This window comes from Lethenteron reissneri, chromosome 57 (assembly GCF_015708825.2).
Source record: "Lethenteron reissneri isolate LAM-NWPU_2019-01 chromosome 57, ASM1570882v1, whole genome shotgun sequence".
Taxonomy (NCBI): Eukaryota; Metazoa; Chordata; class Hyperoartia; order Petromyzontiformes; family Petromyzontidae; genus Lethenteron; species Lethenteron reissneri.
This window is the reverse complement of record NC_083835.1, coordinates 10,029,888-10,052,211: the sequence shown is the minus strand read 5'-3', so window position 1 is coordinate 10,052,211 and position 22,324 is coordinate 10,029,888. Positions and strand designations below refer to the sequence as shown.

General features: G+C 59.0%; 1 protein-coding gene across 1 annotated transcript in view; it reads left to right on the top strand.

Annotated features, from left to right (window-relative positions):
* The window catches only part of LOC133357239 (dedicator of cytokinesis protein 11-like), a 115,237-nt gene that overhangs the window by 61,246 nt on the left and 31,667 nt on the right, over positions 1-22,324 (top strand). The window contains exons 24-30 of the mRNA XM_061575067.1: positions 945-1,051; positions 1,409-1,531; positions 1,634-1,747; positions 9,418-9,564; positions 10,606-10,822; positions 15,114-15,304; positions 18,880-18,981. Of these exons, the coding sequence (XP_061431051.1) occupies positions 945-1,051; positions 1,409-1,531; positions 1,634-1,747; positions 9,418-9,564; positions 10,606-10,822; positions 15,114-15,304; positions 18,880-18,981 (1,001 nt within the window). The remainder of the gene's footprint in view (positions 1-944; positions 1,052-1,408; positions 1,532-1,633; positions 1,748-9,417; positions 9,565-10,605; positions 10,823-15,113; positions 15,305-18,879; positions 18,982-22,324) is intronic.

Below are 22,324 nucleotides of genomic sequence, written 5' to 3'. Positions count from 1 at the left end.
CACCCATCACTCACCACCCATCACTCACCACCCATCACTCACCACCCATCTCTAATCACCCATCACTCACCACCCATCACTCACCACCCATCACTCACCACCCATCACTCACCACCCATCTCTCACCACCCATCACTCACCATCCATCACTCACCACCCATCACTCACCACCCATCTCTAATCACCCATCACTCACCACCCATCACTCACCACCCATCACTCACCACCCATCACTCACCACTTATCTCTAATCACCGATCACTCACCACCCATCACTCACCACCCATCACCACCCATCTCTCACCACCCATCTCTCATCACCCATCACTCACCACCCATCACTCACCACCCATCACTCACCACCCATCTCTCACCACCCATCACTCACCACCCATCACTCACCACCCATCTCTCACCACCCATCACTCACCACCCATCACTCACCACCCATCACTCACCACCCATCACTCACCACCCATCACTCACCACCCATCACTCACCACCCATCTCTCACCACCCATCACTCACCACCCATCTCTCACCACCCATCACTCACCACCCATCACTCACCACCCATCACTCACCACCCATCACTCACCACCCATCACTCACCACCCATCACTCACCACCCATCTCTCACCACCCATCACTCACCACCCATCTCTCATCACCCATCACTCACCACCCATCACTCACCACCCATCACTCACCACCCATCTCTCACCACCCATCACTCACCACCCATCTCTCATCACCCATCACTCACCACCCATCACTCACCACCCATCACTCACCACCCATCACTCACCACCAATCTCCAATCACCAATCGCTCGCCACTGATTACTCATTGCCCATCGCTGTGCGTACCCCCTCTGCGTACCGCCTCTGTGGATACCCCCTCTGCGTACCCCTCTGTGGGTACCCCCTCTGTGCATCCCCCAGGTTCGTACACCAGGGGCTGCGCCGCGTTCCGCGTCCTCTCCCCCAACGTGGACGAGGAAGCGGCCATGAAAGAGGACGCCGGCATGGAGGACGTTCACTTCAACGAGGTGAGCGCCGTCACGACGATGTGCTGCCCCCCTCCCCCAACTAACGAGTTGCCCCTGCTAACGAGGTGCCCCCCTAACGAGTTGGCCCTGCTAACGAGGTGCCCCCCTAACGAGTTGGCCCTGCTAACGAGGTGCCCCCCTAACGAGTTGCCCCTGCTAACGAGGTGCCCCCCTAACGAGTTGGCCCTGCTAACGAGGTGCCCCCCTAACGAGTTGCCCCTGCTAACGAGGTGCCCCCCTAACGAGTTGCCCCTGCTAACGAGGTGCCCCCCCCAACGAGGTGCCCCCCTAACGAAGAGTCGTTGTGCTGCGGCGGGGTGTTCATGCCACGACGTGGCGGTGCTGCGTCGCCGCCAGGACGTGCTGGTGGAGCTGCTGGAGCGCGTGGCCGACGCGCTCTGGAAGGCCGAGCGCTACGAGCTGCTGGCCGACGTCTACCGCCTCGTCGTGCCCGTCTTCGAGAAGCGCCGCGACTTCCAGGTGAGCCAGAAGAGGCCCCGGCGAGCCTCCCCCCCCACACTGACCCCTGACCCCGTGTCGCCCCCCCCGCACACTGACCCCTGACCCCGTGTCGCCCCGCAGCGTCTGTCCCAGGTGTACAACACGCTGCACCTCGCCTACAAGAAGGTGGTCGAGGTGACGCACAGCGGGCGGCGCCTGCTCGGCACCTTCTTCAGGGTGGCCTTCTTCGGCCAGGTGAGAGTGATGCTCCACCCCTTTTAGTGAGGCTCCACCCCTTTTAGTGAAGCCCCACCCCCTTCAGTGAAGCCCCACCCCTTGAGAGTGAGGCCCACTCCCCTGAGAGTGTAACTCCGCCCCCTTGAGAGTTTGGCTCCAACCCCTGAGAGTTAGGCTCCGCCCCCTCGAGAGTAGGACCCACCCCCTTTAGTGAGGCTCCACCCCCTTGAGAGTGTAACTCCGCCCCCTTGAGAGTTTGGCCCCGCCCCCTTGAGAGATAGGCTCCACCTCTTTTAGTGAGGCTCCGCCCCCTTTAGTGAGGCTCCACCCCTCGAGCAAGTAGAGGTTTTGGTGAGGATGGTGAGGTGCGACGAGGAGGAGTTGAGGGATGCAGAGGAGGTGAGTGATGGTGAGTGATGGTGAGTGATGGTGAGTGATGGTGAGTGATGGTGAGTGATGGTGAGTGATGGTGAGTGATGAGGGTGGGGTGGTTTGGGAGGCGGTGCGTGAAGGTGAGGTGGCGGGTGTCATGTCCGCCTTCTGCTTTCCCTGTCTCTTCCCTCACCCCATCCCCCTTGCCGACTCTAAAGGCAGCGGTAAGTGACCCGTGTGTCACCCCGTGTGTCACCCCGTGTGTCACCCCGTGTGTCACCCCGTGTGTCACCCCGTGTGTCACCCCGTGTGTCACCCCGTGTGTCTCCCGTGTGTCACCCCGTGTGTCACCCCGTGTGTCTCCCGTGTGTCACCCCGTGTGTCACCCCGTGTGTCACCCCGTGTGTCTCCCGTGTGTCACCCCCTGTCTCACCCCGTGTATCTCCCGTGTGTCTCCCGTGTGTCACCCCGTGTGTCACCCCGTGTGTCACCCCGTGTGTCTCCCGTGTGTCACCCCGTGTGTCACCCCGTGTGTCACCCCGTGTGTCACCCCGTGTGTCACCCCGTGTGTCTCCCGTGTGTCACCCCGTGTGTCACCCCGTGTGTCACCCCGTGTCTCACCTCGTGTGCCACCCCTTGTCTCACCCCGTGTGTCACCCCGTGTGTCACCCCGTGTGTCACCCCGTGTGTCACCCCGTGTGTCACCCCGTGTGTCTCACCCCGTGTATCTCCCCTGTGTCTCCCGTGTGTCACCCCGTGTGTCTCCCGTGTGTCACCCCGTGTGTCTCCCGTGTGTCACCCCGTGTGTCTCCCGTGTGTCTCCCGTGTGTCTCCCGTGTGTCTCCCGTGTGTCACCCCGTGTGTCTCCCGTGTGTCACCCCGTGTGTCTCCCGTGTGTCTCCCGTGTGTCACCCCGTGTGTCTCCCGTGTGTCACCCCGTGCGTCTCCCCGTGTGTCTCACCCCGTGCGTCTCCCCATGTGTCTCACCCCGTGTGTCACCCCATGTGTCTCACCTCGTGCGTCTCCCCGTACGTCTCCCCGTGTGTCTCACCCCGTACGTCTCCCCGTGTGTCTCCCAGTGTTTCTCCCCGTGCCTCTCACCGTGTCTCTCCCCGTGTCTCACCCCGTGCGTCTCCCCATGTGTCTCCCTGTGTGTCACCCCGTGCATCTCCCCGTGCGTCTCTCCGTGCGTCTCCCCGTGCGTCTCCCCGTGTGTCTCACCCCGTGTCTCACCCCGTGTGTCTGTCCGTGTCTCACCCCGTGTTTCACCGTGTCTCTCCCCGTGTCTTTCCCCGTGTCTCTCCCCGTGCGTCTCTCCATGCGTCTCTCCATGTGTCTCTCCCCATGCATCTCTCCGTGCGTCTCCCCGTGCGTCTCACCCCGTGCGTCTCTCCGTGCGTCTCCCCGTGCGTCTCTCCGTGCGTCTCCCCGTGCGTCTCCCCGTGCGTCTCCCCGTGTGTCTCACCCCGTGTCTCACCCCGTGTGTCTGTCCGTGTCTCACCCCGTGTTTCACCGTGTCTCTCCCCTTATCTTTCCCCGTGTCTCTCCCCGTGTGTCTCCCCATGTGTCTCCCCGTGTGTCTCCCCGTGTGTCTCACCCCGTGTGTCTCCCCGTGTGTCTCCCCGTGTGTCACCCCGTGTCTCACCCCGTGTCTCACGCCGTGTGTCTCTCCCCGTGTCTCTCCCCGTGTCTCTCCCCGTGTCTCTCCCCGTGTCTCCCCGTGTGTTTCCTCGTGTGTCTCCCCATGTTTATCCCTGTGTGTCTCACCCCGTGTCTCACCCCGTGTCTCACCCCGTGTGTCTCACCCCGTGTGTCTCTCCGTGTGTCTCCCTGTGTGTCACCCCGTGTGTCTCCCCGTGTGTCTCCCCGTGTCTCTCCGTGTGTCTCCCCGTGTGTCTCCCCGTGTGTCACCCCGTGTGTCTCCCCGTGTGTCTCTCCGTGTGTCTCCCCGTGCGTCTCCCGTGTGTCTCTCCGTGTGTCTCTCCGTGTGTCTCTCCGTGTGTCTCTCCGTGCGTCTCCCCGTGTGTCACCCCGTGTGTCACCCCGTGTGTCTCTCCGTGTGTCACCCCGTGTGTCTCCCCGTGTGTCACCCCGTGTCTCACCCCGTGTGTCTCTCCGTGTGTCTCTCCGTGTGTCTCCCCGTGTGTCTCTCCGTGTGTCACCCCGTGTGTCTCCCCGTGTGTCACCCCGTGTCTCACCCCGTGTGTCTCTCCGTGTGTCTCTCCGTGTGTCTCCCCGTGTGTCTCTCCGTGTGTCTCTCCGTGTGTCTCTCCGTGTGTCTCACCCCGTGTGTCTCTCCGTGTGTCTCTCCGTGTGTCTCTCCGTGCGTCTCCCCGTGTGTCTCTCCGTGTGTCTCTCCGTGTGTCTCTCCGTGTGTCTCCCCGTGTGTCTCTCCGTGTGTCTCTCCGTGTGTCTCTCCGTGTGTCTCCCCGTGTGTCTCTCCGTGCGTCTCCCCGTGCGTCTCTCCGTGTGTCTCTCCGTGTGTCTCTCCGTGTGTCTCCCCGTGTGTCTCTCCGTGTGTCTCTCCGTGTGTCTCTCCGTGTGTCTCCCCGTGTGTCTCTCCGTGTGTCTCCCCGTGTGTCTCTCCGTGTGTCTCTCCGTGTGTCTCTCCGTGTGTCTCCCCGTGTGTCACCCCGTGTGTCTCTCCGTGTGTCACCCCGTGTGTCACCCCGTGTGTCTCTCCGTGTGTCTCCCCGTGTGTCTCTCCGTGTGTCTCTCCGTGTGTCTCTCCGTGTGTCTCTCCGTGTGTCTCCCCGTGTGTCTCTCCGTGCGTCTCCCCGTGCGTCTCTCCGTGTGTCTCTCCGTGTGTCTCTCCGTGTGTCTCCCCGTGTGTCTCTCCGTGTGTCTCTCCGTGTGTCTCTCCGTGTGTCTCCCCGTGTGTCTCTCCGTGTGTCTCCCCGTGTGTCTCCCGTGTGTCACCCCGTGTGTCACCCCGTGTGTCTCCCGTGTGTCACCCCGTGTGTCACCCCGTGTGTCACCCCGTGTGTCTCCCGTGTGTCACCCCCTGTCTCACCCCGTGTATCTCCCGTGTGTCTCCCGTGTGTCACCCCGTGTGTCACCCCGTGTGTCACCCCGTGTGTCTCCCGTGTGTCACCCCGTGTGTCACCCCGTGTGTCACCCCGTGTGTCACCCCGTGTGTCACCCCGTGTGTCTCCCGTGTGTCACCCCGTGTGTCACCCCGTGTGTCACCCCGTGTCTCACCTCGTGTGCCACCCCTTGTCTCACCCCGTGTGTCACCCCGTGTGTCACCCCGTGTGTCACCCCGTGTGTCACCCCGTGTGTCTCACCCCGTGTATCTCCCCTGTGTCTCCCGTGTGTCACCCCGTGTGTCTCCCGTGTGTCACCCCGTGTGTCTCCCGTGTGTCACCCCGTGTGTCTCCCATGTGTCTCCCGTGTGTCTCCCGTGTGTCACCCCGTGTGTCTCCCGTGTGTCACCCCGTGTGTCTCCCGTGTGTCTCCCGTGTGTCACCCCGTGTGTCTCCCGTGTGTCACCCCGTGCGTCTCCCCGTGTGTCTCACCCCGTGCGTCTCCCCATGTGTCTCACCCCGTGTGTCACCCCATGTGTCTCACCTCGTGCGTCTCCCCGTACGTCTCCCCGTGTGTCTCACCCCGTACGTCTCCCCGTGTGTCTCCCAGTGTTTCTCCCCGTGCCTCTCACCGTGTCTCTCCCCGTGTCTCACCCCGTGCGTCTCCCCATGTGTCTCCCTGTGTGTCACCCCGTGCATCTCCCCGTGCGTCTCTCCGTGCGTCTCCCCGTGCGTCTCCCCGTGTGTCTCACCCCGTGTCTCACCCCGTGTGTCTGTCCGTGTCTCACCCCGTGTTTCACCGTGTCTCTCCCCGTGTCTTTCCCCGTGTCTCTCCCCGTGCGTCTCTCCATGCGTCTCTCCGTGTGTCTCTCCCCATGCATCTCTCCGTGCGTCTCCCCGTGCGTCTCACCCCGTGCGTCTCTCCGTGTGTCTCCCCGTGCGTCTCTCCGTGCGTCTCCCCGTGCGTCTCCCCGTGCGTCTCCCCGTGTGTCTCACCCCGTGTCTCACCCCGTGTGTCTGTCCGTGTCTCACCCCGTGTTTCACCGTGTCTCTCCCCTTATCTTTCCCCGTGTCTCTCCCCGTGTGTCTCCCCATGTGTCTCCCCGTGTGTCTCCCCGTGTGTCTCACCCCGTGTGTCTCCCCGTGTGTCTCCCCGTGTGTCACCCCGTGTCTCACCCCGTGTCTCACGCCGTGTGTCTCTCCCCGTGTCTCTCCCCGTGTCTCTCCCCGTGTCTCTCCCCGTGTCTCCCCGTGTGTTTCCTCGTGTGTCTCCCCATGTTTATCCCTGTGTGTCTCACCCCGTGTCTCACCCCGTGTCTCACCCCGTGTGTCTCACCCCGTGTGTCTCTCCGTGTGTCTCCCTGTGTGTCACCCCGTGTGTCTCCCCGTGTGTCTCCCCGTGTCTCTCCGTGTGTCTCCCCGTGTGCCTCCCCGTGTGTCACCCCGTGTGTCTCCCCGTGTGTCTCTCCGTGTGTCTCCCCGTGCGTCTCCCGTGTGTCTCTCCGTGTGTCTCTCCGTGTGTCTCTCCGTGTGTCTCTCCGTGCGTCTCCCCGTGTGTCACCCCGTGTGTCACCCCGTGTGTCTCTCCGTGTGTCACCCCGTGTGTCTCCCCGTGTGTCACCCCGTGTCTCACCCCGTGTGTCTCTCCGTGTGTCTCTCCGTGTGTCTCCCCGTGTGTCTCTCCGTGTGTCACCCCGTGTGTCTCCCCGTGTGTCACCCCGTGTCTCACCCCGTGTGTCTCTCCGTGTGTCTCTCCGTGTGTCTCCCCCGTGTGTCTCTCCGTGTGTCTCTCCGTGTGTCTCTCCGTGTGTCTCACCCCGTGTGTCTCTCCGTGTGTCTCTCCGTGTGTCTCTCCGTGCGTCTCCCCGTGTGTCTCTCCGTGTGTCTCTCCGTGTGTCTCCCCGTGTGTCTCTCCGTGTGTCTCTCCGTGTGTCTCTCCGTGTGTCTCCCCGTGTGTCTCTCCGTGCGTCTCCCCGTGCGTCTCTCCGTGTGTCTCTCCGTGTGTCTCTCCGTGTGTCTCCCCGTGTGTCTCTCCGTGTGTCTCTCCGTGTGTCTCTCCGTGTGTCTCCCCGTGTGTCTCTCCGTGTGTCTCCCCGTGTGTCTCTCCGTGTGTCTCTCCGTGTGTCTCTCCGTGTGTCTCCCCGTGTGTCACCCCGTGTGTCTCTCCGTGTGTCACCCCGTGTGTCACCCCGTGTGTCTCTCCGTGTGTCTCCCCGTGTGTCTCTCCGTGTGTCTCTCCGTGTGTCTCTCCGTGTGTCTCTCCGTGTGTCTCCCCGTGTGTCTCTCCGTGCGTCTCCCCGTGTGTCTCTCCGTGTGTCTCTCCGTGTGTCTCTCCGTGTGTCTCCCCGTGTGTCTCTCCGTGTGTCTCTCCGTGTGTCTCTCCGTGTGTCTCCCCGTGTGTCTCTCCGTGTGTCTCCCCGTGTGTCTCTCCGTGTGTCTCTCCGTGTGTCTCTCCGTGTGTCTCCCCGTGTGTCACCCCGTGTGTCTCTCCGTGTGTCACCCCGTGTGTCACCCCGTGTGTCTCTCCGTGTGTCTCCCCGTGTGTCTCTCCGTGTGTCTCTCCGTGTGTCACCCCGTGTGTCACCCCGTGTGTCACCCCGTGTGTCACCCCGTGTGTCTCTCCGTGTGTCTCCCCGTGTGTCTCTCCGTGTGTCACCCCGTGTGTCTCTCCGTGTGTCACCCCGTGTGTCACCCCGTGTGTCTCTCCGTGTGTCTCTCCGTGTGTCTCTCCGTGTGTCTCCCCGTGTGTCACCCCGTGTGTCTCTCCGTGTGTCTCTCCGTGTGTCACCCCGTGTGTCACCCCGTGTGTCACCCCGTGTGTCTCTCAGTGTGTCACCCCGTGTGTCTCTCCGTGTGTCTCCCCGTGTGTCTCTCCGTGTGTCACCCCGTGTGTCTCTCCGTGTGTCTCCCCGTGTGTCTCTCCGTGTGTCACCCCGTGTGTCTCTCCGTGTGTCACCCCGTGTGTCACCCCGTGTGTCTCTCCGTGTGTCTCTCCGTGTGTCTCTCCGTGTGTCTCTCCGTGTGTCTCCCCGTGTGTCACCCCGTGTGTCTCTCCGTGTGTCTCCCCGTGTGTCACCCCGTGTGTCTCTCCGTGTGTCACCCCGTGTGTCACCCCGTGTGTCTCTCCGTGTGTCTCCCCGTGTGTCTCTCCGTGTGTCTCTCCGTGTGTCACCCCGTGTGTCACCCCGTGTGTCTCTCCGTGTGTCACCCCGTGTGTCACCCCGTGTGTCTCTCCGTGTGTCTCTCCGTGTGTCTCTCCGTGTGTCTCTCCGTGTGTCTCTCCGTGTGTCTCCCCGTGTGTCACCCCGTGTGTCTCTCCGTGTGTCTCCCCGTGTGTCACCCCGTGTGTCTCTCCGTGTGTCACCCCGTGTGTCTCTCCGTGTGTCTCCCCTGTGCGTCTCTCCGTGTGTCTCTCCGTGTGTCACCCCGTGTGTCTCTCCGTGTGTCTCCCCGTGTGTCTCTCCGTGTGTCTCTCCGTGTGTCTCCCCGTGCGTCTCCCCGTGTGTCTCTCCGTGTGTCTCTCCGTGAGTCACCCCGTGTGTCTCTCCGTGCGTCACCCCGTGTGTCTCTCCGTGTGTCTCCCCGTGTGTCTCTCCGTGTGTCTCTCCGTGTGTCTCCCCGTGTCTCACCCCGTGTGTCTCTCCGTGTGTCTCTCCGTGTGTCTCTCCGTGTGTCTCTCCGTGTGTCTCTCCGTGTGTCTCCCCGTGTGTCACCCCGTGTGTCTCTCCGTGTGTCTCCCCGTGTGTCACCCCGTGTGTCTCTCCGTGTGTCACCCCGTGTGTCTCTCCGTGTGTCTCCCTGTGCGTCTCTCCGTGTGTCTCTCCGTGTGTCACCCCGTGTGTCTCTCCGTGTGTCTCCCCGTGTGTCTCTCCGTGTGTCTCTCCGTGTGTCTCCCCGTGCGTCTCCCCGTGTGTCTCTCCGTGTGTCTCTCCGTGTGTCACCCCGTGTGTCTCTCCGTGCGTCACCCCGTGTGTCTCTCCGTGTGTCTCCCCGTGTGTCTCTCCGTGTGTCTCTCCGTGTGTCTCCCCGTGTGTCACCCCGTGTGTCTCTCCGTGTGTCTCTCCGTGTGTCCCCCCACGTCCCCGTGCATCACCTTGACATGTCCCCCTCCCTATGTTCTTCTATGGAAGGGGGGGGTACAAGGGGGGGGTACATGGGGGGTTGGTTCTCCTCTTCCTCCTCGTCCTGCTCCTCCTCCTCGTCAACCCCCTCCTCTCTCCCGGCCGCACCTCCTCAACCTCCCCTCCCCATCCCCCTTGCCGCCACCTCCCGCCGGCGCCCCCCTTGCAGGGCTTCTTCGAGGAGGAGGACGGCAAGGAGTACGTGTACAAGGAGCCCAAGCTGACGGGCCTGGCCGAGCTGTCGCAGCGCCTGCTGCAGCTCTACGCCCACAAGTTCGGCGCCTCCAACGTCCGCATGCTCCAGGACTCGGGCAAGGCACGCGCGGGGTCAGGGGGGTTGGGGACGGGGGAGGGTAGGCGGAGGTTTTTAGGGCGTGTGTGCGCGCCCGAGTGCGTGTACACGTGTGTACACGTGTGTACACGTGTGTGCGTGTAGACGTGACACCTGGGTCTGTCCTCCTGGGTCTGTCCTGTCAGCGAGCCTTCGACACTTCGCGTAGCCTCAAAGTGCACCTGGCACAGGCGCCGTGGTGACGTCATCACGGCGCCGCGTGTGTAGTCGTGTGTGGACACATCTACGTGTGCGTATCCGTGTGTGTGTACACATGTATGTGTGGGTGCTTGTGTGTGTCCGTGTGATTACACATGTGTGTGTGGTCCTGTGCAGGGGAGCGGTAGCGCAATGGTTAGTGCGCTGCGCTACGAACCCGGCGATTCGAATTTGATTCCCGCTCATGGCCAACACCAGTGACGATTATCTGAACCGGTCCTGGGCCTCCTCTAGGTCGACTCAGCCTCAAATGAGTACCTGATGCAGTGTGTAAACATTGCCACTGGGGAGACAAAAGCAGCCGGGCGTGGTGCTGGCCACCCACCCCCTCTTGTGACGTGCCGGCCTTCATAGGTTCTCGCTAACAGCACTTGCCCCAGCAGTCTGTTAAGGCTATATGGGTGGAGAAACTTGTGTATGTACACACACATGTATGTTTACAACTGCCCCCAACTGGTCAGTCACCCTCCAACAACAACAGAGGGCAGAGGAGCGACGCTCACAACAATGAGCGGAGCGCCAGGCGGCTAAAACGCAGCAAGTTGGCACAGTAGGGGGCACAGGTGGTGCATCAGCCAGTCATCTCAGTAAGTCGACCCACGGCACCTGGGTCTGTCCCGTGTCCTTCCACCAGCGGGCGTTCGACACTTCAGGCGGGCCTCAAAGCGCACCCGGCCTGGCAATCCCCAATCCGTGCTCGCGGCGCCGTCCCTACCTGGTGCGCTTCCCCCTCCCCCCCACGCTTCCCTTGCGGCCACGACCCGAGCCGTGACCCTGGTGCCCCCCCCCCCCTCGCCCCCTCCCCAGGTGAACGCCAAGGACCTGGACCCGCGGTGCGCGTACATCCAGGTGACGTACGTGACGCCGTACTTCGAGGAGAAGGAGCAGCAGGAGCGTCGCTCGGAGTTTGAGCGCTGCCACGGCGTGCGGCGCTTCGCCTTCGAGACGCCGTACACGCTGGGGGGCGGCGGCGCCCGCCAGGGCAGCGTCCACGAGCAGTGCAAGCGCCGCACCGTCCTCACCAGTGAGGCACCGCACCGTCCTCACCAGTGAGGCACCGCACCGTCCTCACCAGTGAGGCGCCGCGCCGTCCTCACCAGTGAGGCGCCGCGCCGTCCTCACCAGTGAGGCACCGCGCCGTCCTCACCAGTGAGGCGCCGCGCCGTCCTCACCAGTGAGGCGCCGCGCCGTCCTCACCAGTGAGGCGCCGCGCCGTCCTCACCAGTGAGGCGCCGCGCCGTCCTCACCAGTGAGGCGCCGCGCCGTCCTCACCAGTGAGGCGCCGCGCCGTCCTCACCAGTGAGGCGCCGCGCCGTCCCGTCCTCACCAGTGAGGCGCCGCGCCGTCCTCACCAGTGAGGCGCCGCGCCGTCCTCACCAGTGAGGCGCCGCGCCGTCCTCACCAGTGAGGCGCCGCGCCGTCCTCACCAGTGAGGCGCCGCGCCGACCCCTAAGCGGGACGCTCTCAGTGCGTGCGTCTTAGCCGGTAGCGCAGCAGCAGAAGCTGGCTGCGTGCAGCGCAGGCCGGCGGATATCGTGGCTGCTGCTACTGCTGAGTGAGTCTGTCCTGTCTACAGCTCTGGTCATCACAAACGATAGCCAAATTAAGTGGCTTATCATCACGTGGAAATGTATAGCAGCTAAATACTCTAAACTCGTGTTTCTAAATGTGGAGGAAAAAACCGGAGGACCCGGAGAAAAATCCACACGACCACGGGGAGAGAGAGAGACACGCAAACTCCAAATATATACAGCAGGCGTCAGGATCGAGACCGCACCCACACAACCTGCTGTATACCGGGCGAGGTTGTTAACATCTCCTAGCCACTGTGACGCCCCTCTTTGTGAGTCTACGGGGGGACGCGGGGAGATGCGCGGTGCGGAACCTGGGGTGGCTGGGCAAGGGGCAAGGGGTCCGGCCGGGCGCCATCTCTGTGTTTGACTAGGGACGCTGCTGACGGTGAGCGGAGCTCTGGTTGAGCGGAGTTCTGGTAAGCGGAGTTTGGCTGAGCGAAGATTTGGTGAGTTGAGTTTGGATGAGCGGAGCTCGGGCTAGGCGGAGCTCCGGCAAGGGGAACTCCGGTGAATGGCGCGACGGTCGTCTGTCCACCGCCATCTCCTCGGTAGCTGAAGCGATGGGGAGGAGCATCGGGATTTCCCAAACCTCCCACCTCCATACCGCCGCCCCCTCCTGCCTTCATCCGAGGCATTAGGGTGTGGAAGAGCAGTCGGCCCTTCGTTCGTCTTCCATCTCGAGGATGCCGTTCCGCCAGCGGTGGGGGGGGGGGGGGGGGGGGCGACGATGAGCGGTTGCGAGGCTGCACCAGTGCCTCCCTTTTATTTCTGCCTGCAGCCCAGAACGCCGTGTCACTGCGGTGCTTATCAGCTGCGGCGGTGCGCGGTGATAAGCGGAGTGTTGCGTTTGCGGTGCTGCTGATAGTGTGGAAGGGAGGGAGGGGAGGGGCCAGGCGCCATTGGAGAGACGTGGAACCCTGGGGGGGGGGGGAAGAGTCGATGTCCGTGGCTATTTTTGAATGCCAGTCGGGCAAAACTGATGACATCATCACCATCACGAGGACGGTGGTGGCGATGGCGACGAGTAGTTTAACGCCTCGCAACATTGTCGTCGTCGCTCGTGCAAACCTCGCGGTGGACGAGGAGGAACCGTGGACGAGCGGGGGAGGCAGCAGCTGGGCGGTGGGCGGCCCACACGGCTAATATTTGCTAAAGCTCCGCAGTCGTTGTTCATCACGGTGTTTCGAGCCAATTTTATGACGATGAAGAGTGTGTTGATAGCCGTGGGAGAGAGCCAGAGCACCCGTGAGAAAACCCCCGCGTGCCAGGGGGAGGACAACGACCACCCGATCCCATAAAGAACGGACAGATGGGGATCAGTCCGTCCTTTGCTGTACCGCCTCCTGGCGAGTCGGGGAGCGCGCTCCTCCTCGATGCCAACGGGGAGCGAGTTTCACAAAGTGAGTGTGCACGCGCGTGTGTGTGCACGCGCGTGTGTGTGCACGCACGTGTGTGTGCACGCGCGTGTGTGTGCACGCGCGTGTGTGTGCACGCGCGTGTGTGTGCACGCGCGTGTGTGTGCACGCGCGTGTGTGTGCACGCGCGTGTGTGTGCACGCGCGTGTGTGTGCACGCGCGTGTGTGTGCACGTGTGACCCCAGCGATCCGAGTTCGATTCCCGCTCACGGCCAACGCCGGTGACGATTGCCTCAACCGGTCTTGCGCCTCCCCTAGGTCGACTCGGCCTCAAATGAGTACCTGATGCGGTGTGTAAGCATCGCCACTAGGGAGACAAAGGCGGCCGGGCGTGGTGCTGGCCACTCACCCCCTCGTGTGCCGTTCCGGCATTCATAGATGCTGCTCGCTAACAGCACTTGCCTCAACAGTCTGTTAAGGCTGTGGGGGGGGATCTTTGTATTTGTGATCCACCAACAATTGCAGCGTTGCCACTGCCACCTTCCGGCTGACCACACCCAGGGTAGGCCCAGGGAGTCCGTGCCGGAACGGAACACTTTCGTGAGTGCCATGGCCAAGGTTTGGGAAGAGGAGCGGGGCTTTAGCAGGGACACGGTCTCCCTGAAGGCTCAGTGCTGGCCCCCACTCTGATCAACCTCTACACAAATGACCTACCAGAAACCATCTCCCGACAATTCATACACGCTGACGACATCTTTCTGGCAACGCAAGCTCCCAACTTCGACACCCTGGATCAGGCCCTGAACGAGGATGCAGAAAAACCTGAACAATACTGCAACACGTGGCGACTCAAACCAAGCCCTGCAAAAACTGTGACCAGTGTATTCCACCTCTACAGCGCAAAGGCCAAGCAAGAGCTCAACATCCAGATGAAAAACAACAAGCTACAGCACCACCCCACTCCCACATACCTCGGGGTGACCCTGGACAGATCACTCGCCTTCCGGTAGCACCTGAGAATATCAGTAGCCAAGGTCAAAACCAGGAACAACCCCCTCTACAAACTAGCCGGCTCAATGTGGGGTACAGCGACTACCACCACCTCATCACTCGCAGCACTCTCCTTCTCTGTGCACCCGTCTGGTCAAGGTCGTCGCACACACACAGAGTCGACACACAGCTAAACGCCACCATGCTCATCATCACTGGTACACTACAATCCACCCCGCTTCCCTGGGTCCCTGTTATGGCAAACATCACCCCCCTCACACATCCGCAGACTCGCAATAACCCACAAAATAATTGAAAAAGTTCGCAACTCCACGCACCTGCCAGTCCACGAGGACCTCTTCAACCCAACAAAGATGACGCCTCCCCTCAAGAAAGACGATTTGCAAAGACCCAGCCAGCCACCCACTCACTCACCCAGCCACGCACTCACCTACCCAGCCACCCACCCACTCACCCACTCACCCACCCACTAACCCACCCACTCACTCACCCACCCAGCCAGCCACCCGCTCACTCACCCAGCTACACATTCACCCAGCCACCCACTCACTCACCCAGCCACGCACTCACCTACCCACTCGCTTACCCAGTCACCCACCTACTCGCCCACCCACTCACGACTTCAACACGAATCTCACCTGGACACAAGAATGGGAGTCACTGGACCTGGCAAATAAGTACCTCGTGACTACCCCCACACAACAGCAGCCCCCTGGTTTCAGCCTCCCAGGAAGGAGCAGTGGGTCCACCCTCAACAGGCTCAGGACTGGTCATGGCCCATGCCTCGCCAACCTCCACCGATGGGGCATAAGAGCACGCCCCCGATGTGCCTGTAGGGTGGAGCAAACCATGCACCACATCCTCGAAGTCTGCCCAATCCACAAATGCAGAGGAGGCCTACTCGCCCTCAACATAGCAGGGCCGGAAGAAACCATTGGGCTTAGGGACTTTGCATTCGCTAAATACATAGCAGGGGCACAGAGGTCTTGCCTCTGAGAATGAGGCCCCTGTGTGCATGCGTGCCTGCTTGTGGTGAGGAACGGTGGCGCGGCGGTTAGCACGCTGCACAGTGAACCCAGCGACCCGAGTTCGATTCCCAATCAGAGCCAACTGCAGTGACAAATATTTTTTATTTGTCCTGGGTCTCCCCTAGGTTGACTCGGCCTCAAATGAGTACCTGGTATCGAAGTGTTAATGTCGCCGCTCGGGCTGTGTTAGCCACTCACTCTTTAATGCGTCGTGCCGACCTCACTAACAGCACTTGCCCCAACACACTGTGAATGTTATACGGGGGAGCTTTGTGTTCAACGAAGGCCTCTCCAGTGACCATCCCCCCCATGAACTCATGTGACCCCGTGCCCCCCCCCCCCCCCAGCCACGCACGCGTTCCCGTACGTGAAGAAGCGCGTGCCCGTGATGTACGAGCAGCACGTGGAGCTGGGCCCCGTGGAGGTGGCGGTGGACGAGATGAGCGCGCGGGCCGCCGAGCTGCGGGCGCTGAGCGTGGCGCGCGACGTCGACATGATCAAGCTGCAGCTCAAGCTGCAGGGCTGCGTCTCCCCGCAGGTACGGTGCCACCACTGCCACCAGCACCACCGCCACCACCACCGCCACCACTGCCTTCACCGCCACCATCATCACCACTGTCACCATCATCACCACTGCCACCACTACTACCACCGCGTTCCCTTCCCCATATTCCTGTATGCTGTATGCACGTGTGTTTCTATGTTAGCTATTTAACGATTTTTATTTTACCAGGTAAGGTCCGCTAAGCGATATAGCTCTTTTTTCAGAAGCGACCTGGCCACAAATGATAGCTCAACAAAGTGGCTTATTGTGTGGAAATTTATAGCAGCCAAATACTCTAAAATGCATGATCCACGCCACCACGGGGAGAACATGCAAACGCCAAATATAAAGACATCAGGGTCGGGATCGAATCCACAACCTCCTGTACACCAGGTGAGGTAGTTAACATCTCCTAGCCACCGTGGCGAGTGTCTGTGCGCGTGTGTGTGTTTCTGTCTTTGTCGTGAGACACAACCAAAATAGCTGCCTGTGATTTACTTGGGGTCTCAAGTGGGGTAAGATGTTGGTCTCAGCCCAGTCACCATAGACTCTAATAGAGACCCATAGACTCACGTAGAGACCCATAGACTCACGTAGAGACCCATAGACTCACGTAGAGACCCATAGACTCTAATAGAGACCCATAGACTCTAATAGAGACCCATAGACTCTAATAGAGACCCATAGACTCACGTAGAGACCCATAGACTTGCAAAGAGATGCATAGCCTCGTACAGAGACTCATAGACTCATGCAGAGACCCGTAGCCTCAGGACCTCCCGTGCAGCTGATCTGCCCACTGACCATCGGCTTGTCATCTGTAAGATATGCCTGCATTTTTTCCACTCCGGTGGTGGGTGTCCATCTAGTGCCCAATTCAAACTCACAGTAGCCTGATCTCGATTCGCTGATGAAGACGCCAAGGGGAAATTGGGGAGTTTTAATACAGCGACTTATGCAGTTGCTATGGCTGCTTTGAGTCCCTCTCCAGAAACCCTGTCTAACTGAGGAGGTGTTCCGGCTAGTTGAATGTAAGCGGCAGGCCCATTCCCACCAACTACAAAATCTTACGTCTAAGAACAATGAGGCTTACCGCATTCGCACGGAGAGCCGTGCAGCGCTGCGAGAATGAGTGGTGGTCGCGGGTTGCTGAGGAAATAGAAACTTCCACGGGAGTACACGATAACGAATCACTTTTTAACACCATAAAAAAATAACTTGCAGTGCCCACACCTATCACCATCCTTAAGGGAGAGAATGGTGATCAGATCTCCGACCTGCAAGAACAGGTCTGCAGGTCTGCGGAGCATTTCTGTGAGGTCTTGGGGGAGGTGAGGTCTTGGGGGAGTTGAAACCCCTGGGGTTGACCCTGCTGGTTCTGCTGTGCCTCAAATATAATTCAAGTAGCCGCTCCTTGTGAGTGGTTGGCTGAGGTGCATCGGTTGAGGAAGCGCCGGGCAGAGGTGACCTCTCAAGTGAGCTACTGAGGGAGGGTGGCGTCTGTGTGCAGACTGACCTACGTGACATCATCACAACTGTCCGGTCCACAGGATGGGTTCCGCAGGATTGGAAGGATGCTCTGGTTGTCCCCATATTTAAAAAGGGGGACTGCACAGATTGTAACAAATACCAGGGCATCTCCCTCATCAGTGTGCCTGGAAAGGTCCTGGCAAGGATTAATCTCTGTCTGTCTGCTACAGCAGAGATGTACAGAATTTCAACAGGACCTACATCTCTGCTTCATTAACCTGGTCAAGGCCTATGATACCATGAATAGGCCTGGGCTCTGGGTTGTTCTTCATGCTTTTGGGGTCCCTGACTCTCTGCTCATAATCATTAAAGGGCATCATGATGGTGGGAAGGCTTGGGTAAAACTACGTGACCGGGAGTCAAAGCCATTTCCCATTCACCCTGAGGTGCGACAGGGATGTCCTCTGGCTCCCACATTTAACATCTTTTTCGACCACATACTCTAGTTTGAGTTGCTTTCCATGGCTGTACTGAGAAATCTCCATCTGGTACAGATACAGTAGGAGGCTGATCCATGCCTAGGTGAGTAGAGGGATGGCTCCCTCTCTGTCAACCATGTTATGTATGCTGATTATCTGGTGATTGCTGCTCTCTCTGAGGAGTTGGCACTGCTGCTTGACCTGGAGCGTGCCACTAAGAGGTGGGGCCTTACAAAAAGACTCCACAACTAAACACCCCCCCAACTCCACCCATTTGCAGGGCAGTTGTGAAGAGAGTGGTGAGGTTTCCGTGCCTGGGCAGGGTGCTTATGACCAGCTCTTGTTTGACAACAGAGGTCTCACTCCGAATTACCTGCGTAATGCTGTGTGGAAGCTACCTGGTCTGTTGCTCCACACGAAGCTTCTGGTCGTCTCGGCCACGGTCATGCCCTCCCTTCTCTATGCTCGAGAAAGGTCGACCCCCCTGATAGAACATCTTCGCTGGTTAGAAACATTCCGTCTGGCCTGCCTACAATCTATCCTGAGTTTAACCAGGCTGGATTGTGTGACGAGCTCACAAATCCTTGAAAGATCTGGACACAGTCCCATCAGTGAGCTCCTCCCGCAGTCAAGGCTGCTTTGGCTGGGTCATGTAGCCCCTATGCCCAGCCACCATAGGCCCAAGCAGCTTTTGTTCGGCAGGATAGAGGGGGCTAAACAGGGGCCGTTCCTGGCCCATCCCCCCCCCCCCTCAACCATTATATATACGGGGTAGTATCTCTTGTAATCTCTCATTTACTTGATACAGCTATCGTGCTGTGCCGGTTCCACCTGAAGACGGAAGCTTGTGTTGCCTCCGAAACGTCGTGATTTTTTATTTTATTTTACTTTTATTAATAAAAATGTTTTACCTACGTGACTTTACCGAAAACCTAAGAATATAGGCACGGCACAGGCTAGAGAAGAGACGGAATGATGTGGTTCGAGAGGATATGGAGCTTGAGTGGACTTGCCAATGAATGAAGATCGTCCTCTGTGGAGGAAGCTCATGAAGGATGCTACTGGTCAGTTAGAGGCAGTCGCCCTCCAGCAGAGGAGAAACGCTTGCAACAACTAGCGGAGTGCTGGGTGGCTAAAATTCAGCAAGTTGGCACGGTAGGGGGGCACAGGTGGTGCATCAGTCATCTCTGTCAGTCAACGCATGGCACCTGGGCTTGTCCCATTACCTCCTGCAAGCGGACGTTTGACACTTCAAATGGCTTTAAAGTGCACATATCCTCGCAAAAGTATACCGTGGTGACGTCACTTAGTGACAAATGCCGGTCGTTGTTGCTGTTGTAGTTGTGTGCGTGTAGGTGCATACAGGGGTGTACAGAGGTGTGGAGGTGTCTGTGTAGGTTTGTACAGGTCTGTGCGTTTATAGGAGTGTGTAGGTGTATGTGCAGGTAGGCGCGTATACGAGTGTGTTTGGAGCGTGTGTGTAGGTTGGTGTGCATGTTTGACCTTAACCACCCTGGCTTATGACATTTATCTGTGCACAAATGCTGACCGTGATAACTTGACCTTCGACCATGCAGTGACCTCCATGGCCCCTATCTGTCCCCTGCCCCCACCCTTTAGGTGAACGCAGGCCCCTTGGCCTACGCCAGGGCTTTCCTAGATGAGAGCAACGCCAAGAAGTTTCCGGACAACAAAGTAAAGCAGCTGAAGGAGGTGTTCCGGTGCGTGCTGCCCCCCCCCGCCCCCCCCACGGTGCCCCCCAGGAACCCCCTCACTGCCCAAGGCGCCCCCGCCCCCGACCTTACAACGTACCTGATTCTATGGCGAAAGGAACACGTAGCGCGTGCGGTGTCCCTCACGGCATCCAATCGCGGTCACCGTTACGGCTGGGGCATTCCTACGTGCCTCCATCGTGAGGGGGTGAGGGTGTGTTGAGAGTGTGTGAAGGTGAGTGTGTGTGTGTGTTAGAGTGGGAGTGAGTTTGTGAGTGAGGGGAGCAATGGCACATTTATTAGTGCCACTGCTCTACGAACCTGACTACGTGACTTAGATTTCCACTCATGGCCAACTCCAGTGAGGATACATACATGTCTTACACACACAGACGCAATCACAATTAAAAACAACAACCGCCGTCCACCACAAAGTGGTGGCGACGTCACCACGCCACTTGTTCCATGCTAGGTGCACTTTGAGGTCACGTGACGTGTCAAAGGCTCGCTGGCTGGAGGTCACGGAACAGACCCAGGTGCCATGGGTTGACTGACTGAGATGACTGGCAGATGCCCCGACTGTGCTCCCTACCATGATGCTCGGCACTCTGCTCATGGTTGTGAGCATCGCTCCTCGACCTTCCGTTGTTGCTGGAGGGCGACTGCCTCCAACTTCCCAGCAGCATCCTTCTGAATCAGAGGTCGCAAACGGGTTTTGATTCCTTACGCGTACCCGTACCCGGCTGCACCAGGGTCGCAAATGGCTACCCGTACCCGTACCCGGCCGGGTACGGGTAGCCGGGTATCAGGTAGAGTATGGGTATCGGGTACCCGGTTGCGACCTCTGTTCTGAACCGGTCATGGGGCCCCTCCCCTCGGTCGACTCAGCCTCAAATGAGTAGTCGTTTTCATGGTGCGTACAACTGTAACACGCCTTGTGCATCACGATATTTGGTTGAACAATTTTTTCAACAATTTTTTTGTACTATTTTATTTTACCAGGTCAGGCTCACTGTGTTATGTAGTTCTTTGGCAGAAGTGGCCTGGTTATCACAAATGCTCAACGAAGTGGCTTATCATCGTGTGGAAATGCATAGCAGCCATAGACTCTAAACGTGTGTCGTTGACTCTAAATGTGGAGGGAAAACGGGAGAACCCAGAGAGAAATCCGCGCGACCTACGGGGTGACACGCAACTCCAAATTTACAGCAGCAGCAGGCGTCGGGGTCAGGATCCAACCCACGACCTCCTGCATACCAGAGAGATGACATCTCCGAGCAAGTCCATGGTGGTAAAATCAGTATACCACACGTAATAACTCGGTCATCACTCATTGCCTATGTATACCCGCCAGATGTGTTGTGCTGTGATCAGAGAAATTAGCGGTTTAATCGTGCAACAACACTGCCCATGACGATTTTCCTGTTGCTTCCTCTAAATATGGCAACATTTCACAATCTCTCACACGCAGACACGCAGACACGCAGACACACCCCCGTATAGCCTTAACAGACTGTTAGGGCAAGTGCTGTTAGCAAGTAGCACCTATGGAGGCTGGCACAGCACACCAGGGGGTGGGTGGCCAGTACCACGCCCGGCCGTCTTTGTCTCCCCAGTGGCGATGTTTACACATGGCACCAGGTACTCATTGAAGCCGAGTCGACCTAGGGGAGGCTCAGAACCGATTCAGATAAATGTCACTGGTGTTGGCCTTGAGCAGGAATCGAATTCGGATCACCAGGTTCGTAGCACTGTGCACTAACCACCACACGACCACTCCCCACATGCACATGGACACGATCACACACACGTGCACCCATGTGGATATGAGTAGGTGAGCGACGTGGGGAGCTCTACGTTGATGTATGTGTGTTGAACCTATTTCATACCGTACGTAGCCTCTCGTGTCAATAGGAGGTGTGGGGGAAGGACCAACAAACTAAACACAAAAAGCAGTTCTAAAAGAGTTTACAATTTGGAGGATTATTTAAAAGTGCGTAGCTCCAGTGGCTTCCGGATATCAGACGAATAAACATTCCAAGCGGCCGCAGAAGCGCCCCTGAAAGCGCCACGCGATGCGGTGACCCACCGTCTTTGTTCGATGGCTGAGCCAAAAGCCGCTGCTGCTACGAGGATGAGCGGAGTTTGCGTGGCGATGGTTTATTCTCCTTGACGAGATCAGCGAGGTCTCGTGGTTCATTTGTGGCAAGTGCTTTGTGTGTAACGAGTGGGGTGGTGAGTGAGTGGGAGGAGGGAGGCTCGTGGATGCGATGGTTGTTCGTGGTGAGGTGTAGTGAGTGAGTGTGGCGAGTGAGTGTGGTGAGGTGTAGTGAGTGTGGTGAGTGAGATGAGTGAGTGTGGGAAGGCTTGGTGAGGCGTGGTGAGTGAGTGTGGTGAGTGAGTGTGGTGAGTGAGACGAGTGAGGGAGTGTGGTGAGTGAGTGTGGTGAGTGAGTGTGGTGAGTGAGTGTGGTGAGTGTGGTGAGTGAGTGTGGTGAGTGAGTGTGGTGAGTGAGACGAGTGAGTGAGACGAGTGAGTGTGGTGAGTGAGTGTGGTGAGTGAGATGAGTGAGTGTGGGGAGGCGTGGTGAGTGTGACGAGTGAGTGAGTGTGGTGAGTGAGTGTGGTGAGTGAGATGAGTGAGTGTGGTGAGTTAGTGTGGTGAGTGAGTGTGGTGAGTGTGGTGAGTGTGGTGAGTGAGTGTGGTGAGTGAGACGAGTGAGTGTGGTGAGTGAGTGTGGTGAGTGAGTGTGGTGAGTGAGACGAGTGAGTGTGGTGAGTGAGTGTGGTGAGTGTGACGAGTGAGTGAGTGTGGTGAGTGAGACGAGTGAATGTGGTGAGTGAGTGTGGTGAGTGAGTGAGACGAGTGAGTGTGGTGAGTGAGTGTGGTGAGGCGTGGTGAGTGAGTGTGGTGAGGCGTGGTGAGTGAGTGTGGTCAGGTGTGGTGAGTGAGTGTGGTGAGTGAGTATGACGAGTGAGTGTGGTCAGGTGTGGTGAGTGAGTGTGGTGAGTGTGGTGAGTGTGGTGAGTGAGTGAGTGTGGTGAGTGAGTGTGGTGAGTGAGTGTGGTGAGGCGTGGTGAGTGAGTGTGACGAGTGAGTGTGGTCAGGTGTGGTGAGTGAGTGTGGTGAGTGTGTCGAGTGAGTGTGGTCAGGTGTGGTGAGTGAGTGTGGTGAGTGAGTGTGGTGAGTGTGGTGAGTGAGTGTGGTGAGTGAGTGTTGGTAAGTGTGGTGAGTGGGTGAGGTGGTGAGTGTTTGGTGAGTGTGTGGTAGTGTGGTGAGTGAGTTGTGAGTGTGGTAGTTGTGTGGTGAGTGAGTGTGGTGGATGGTGTGGTGAGTGGTGAGTGTGGTGAGTG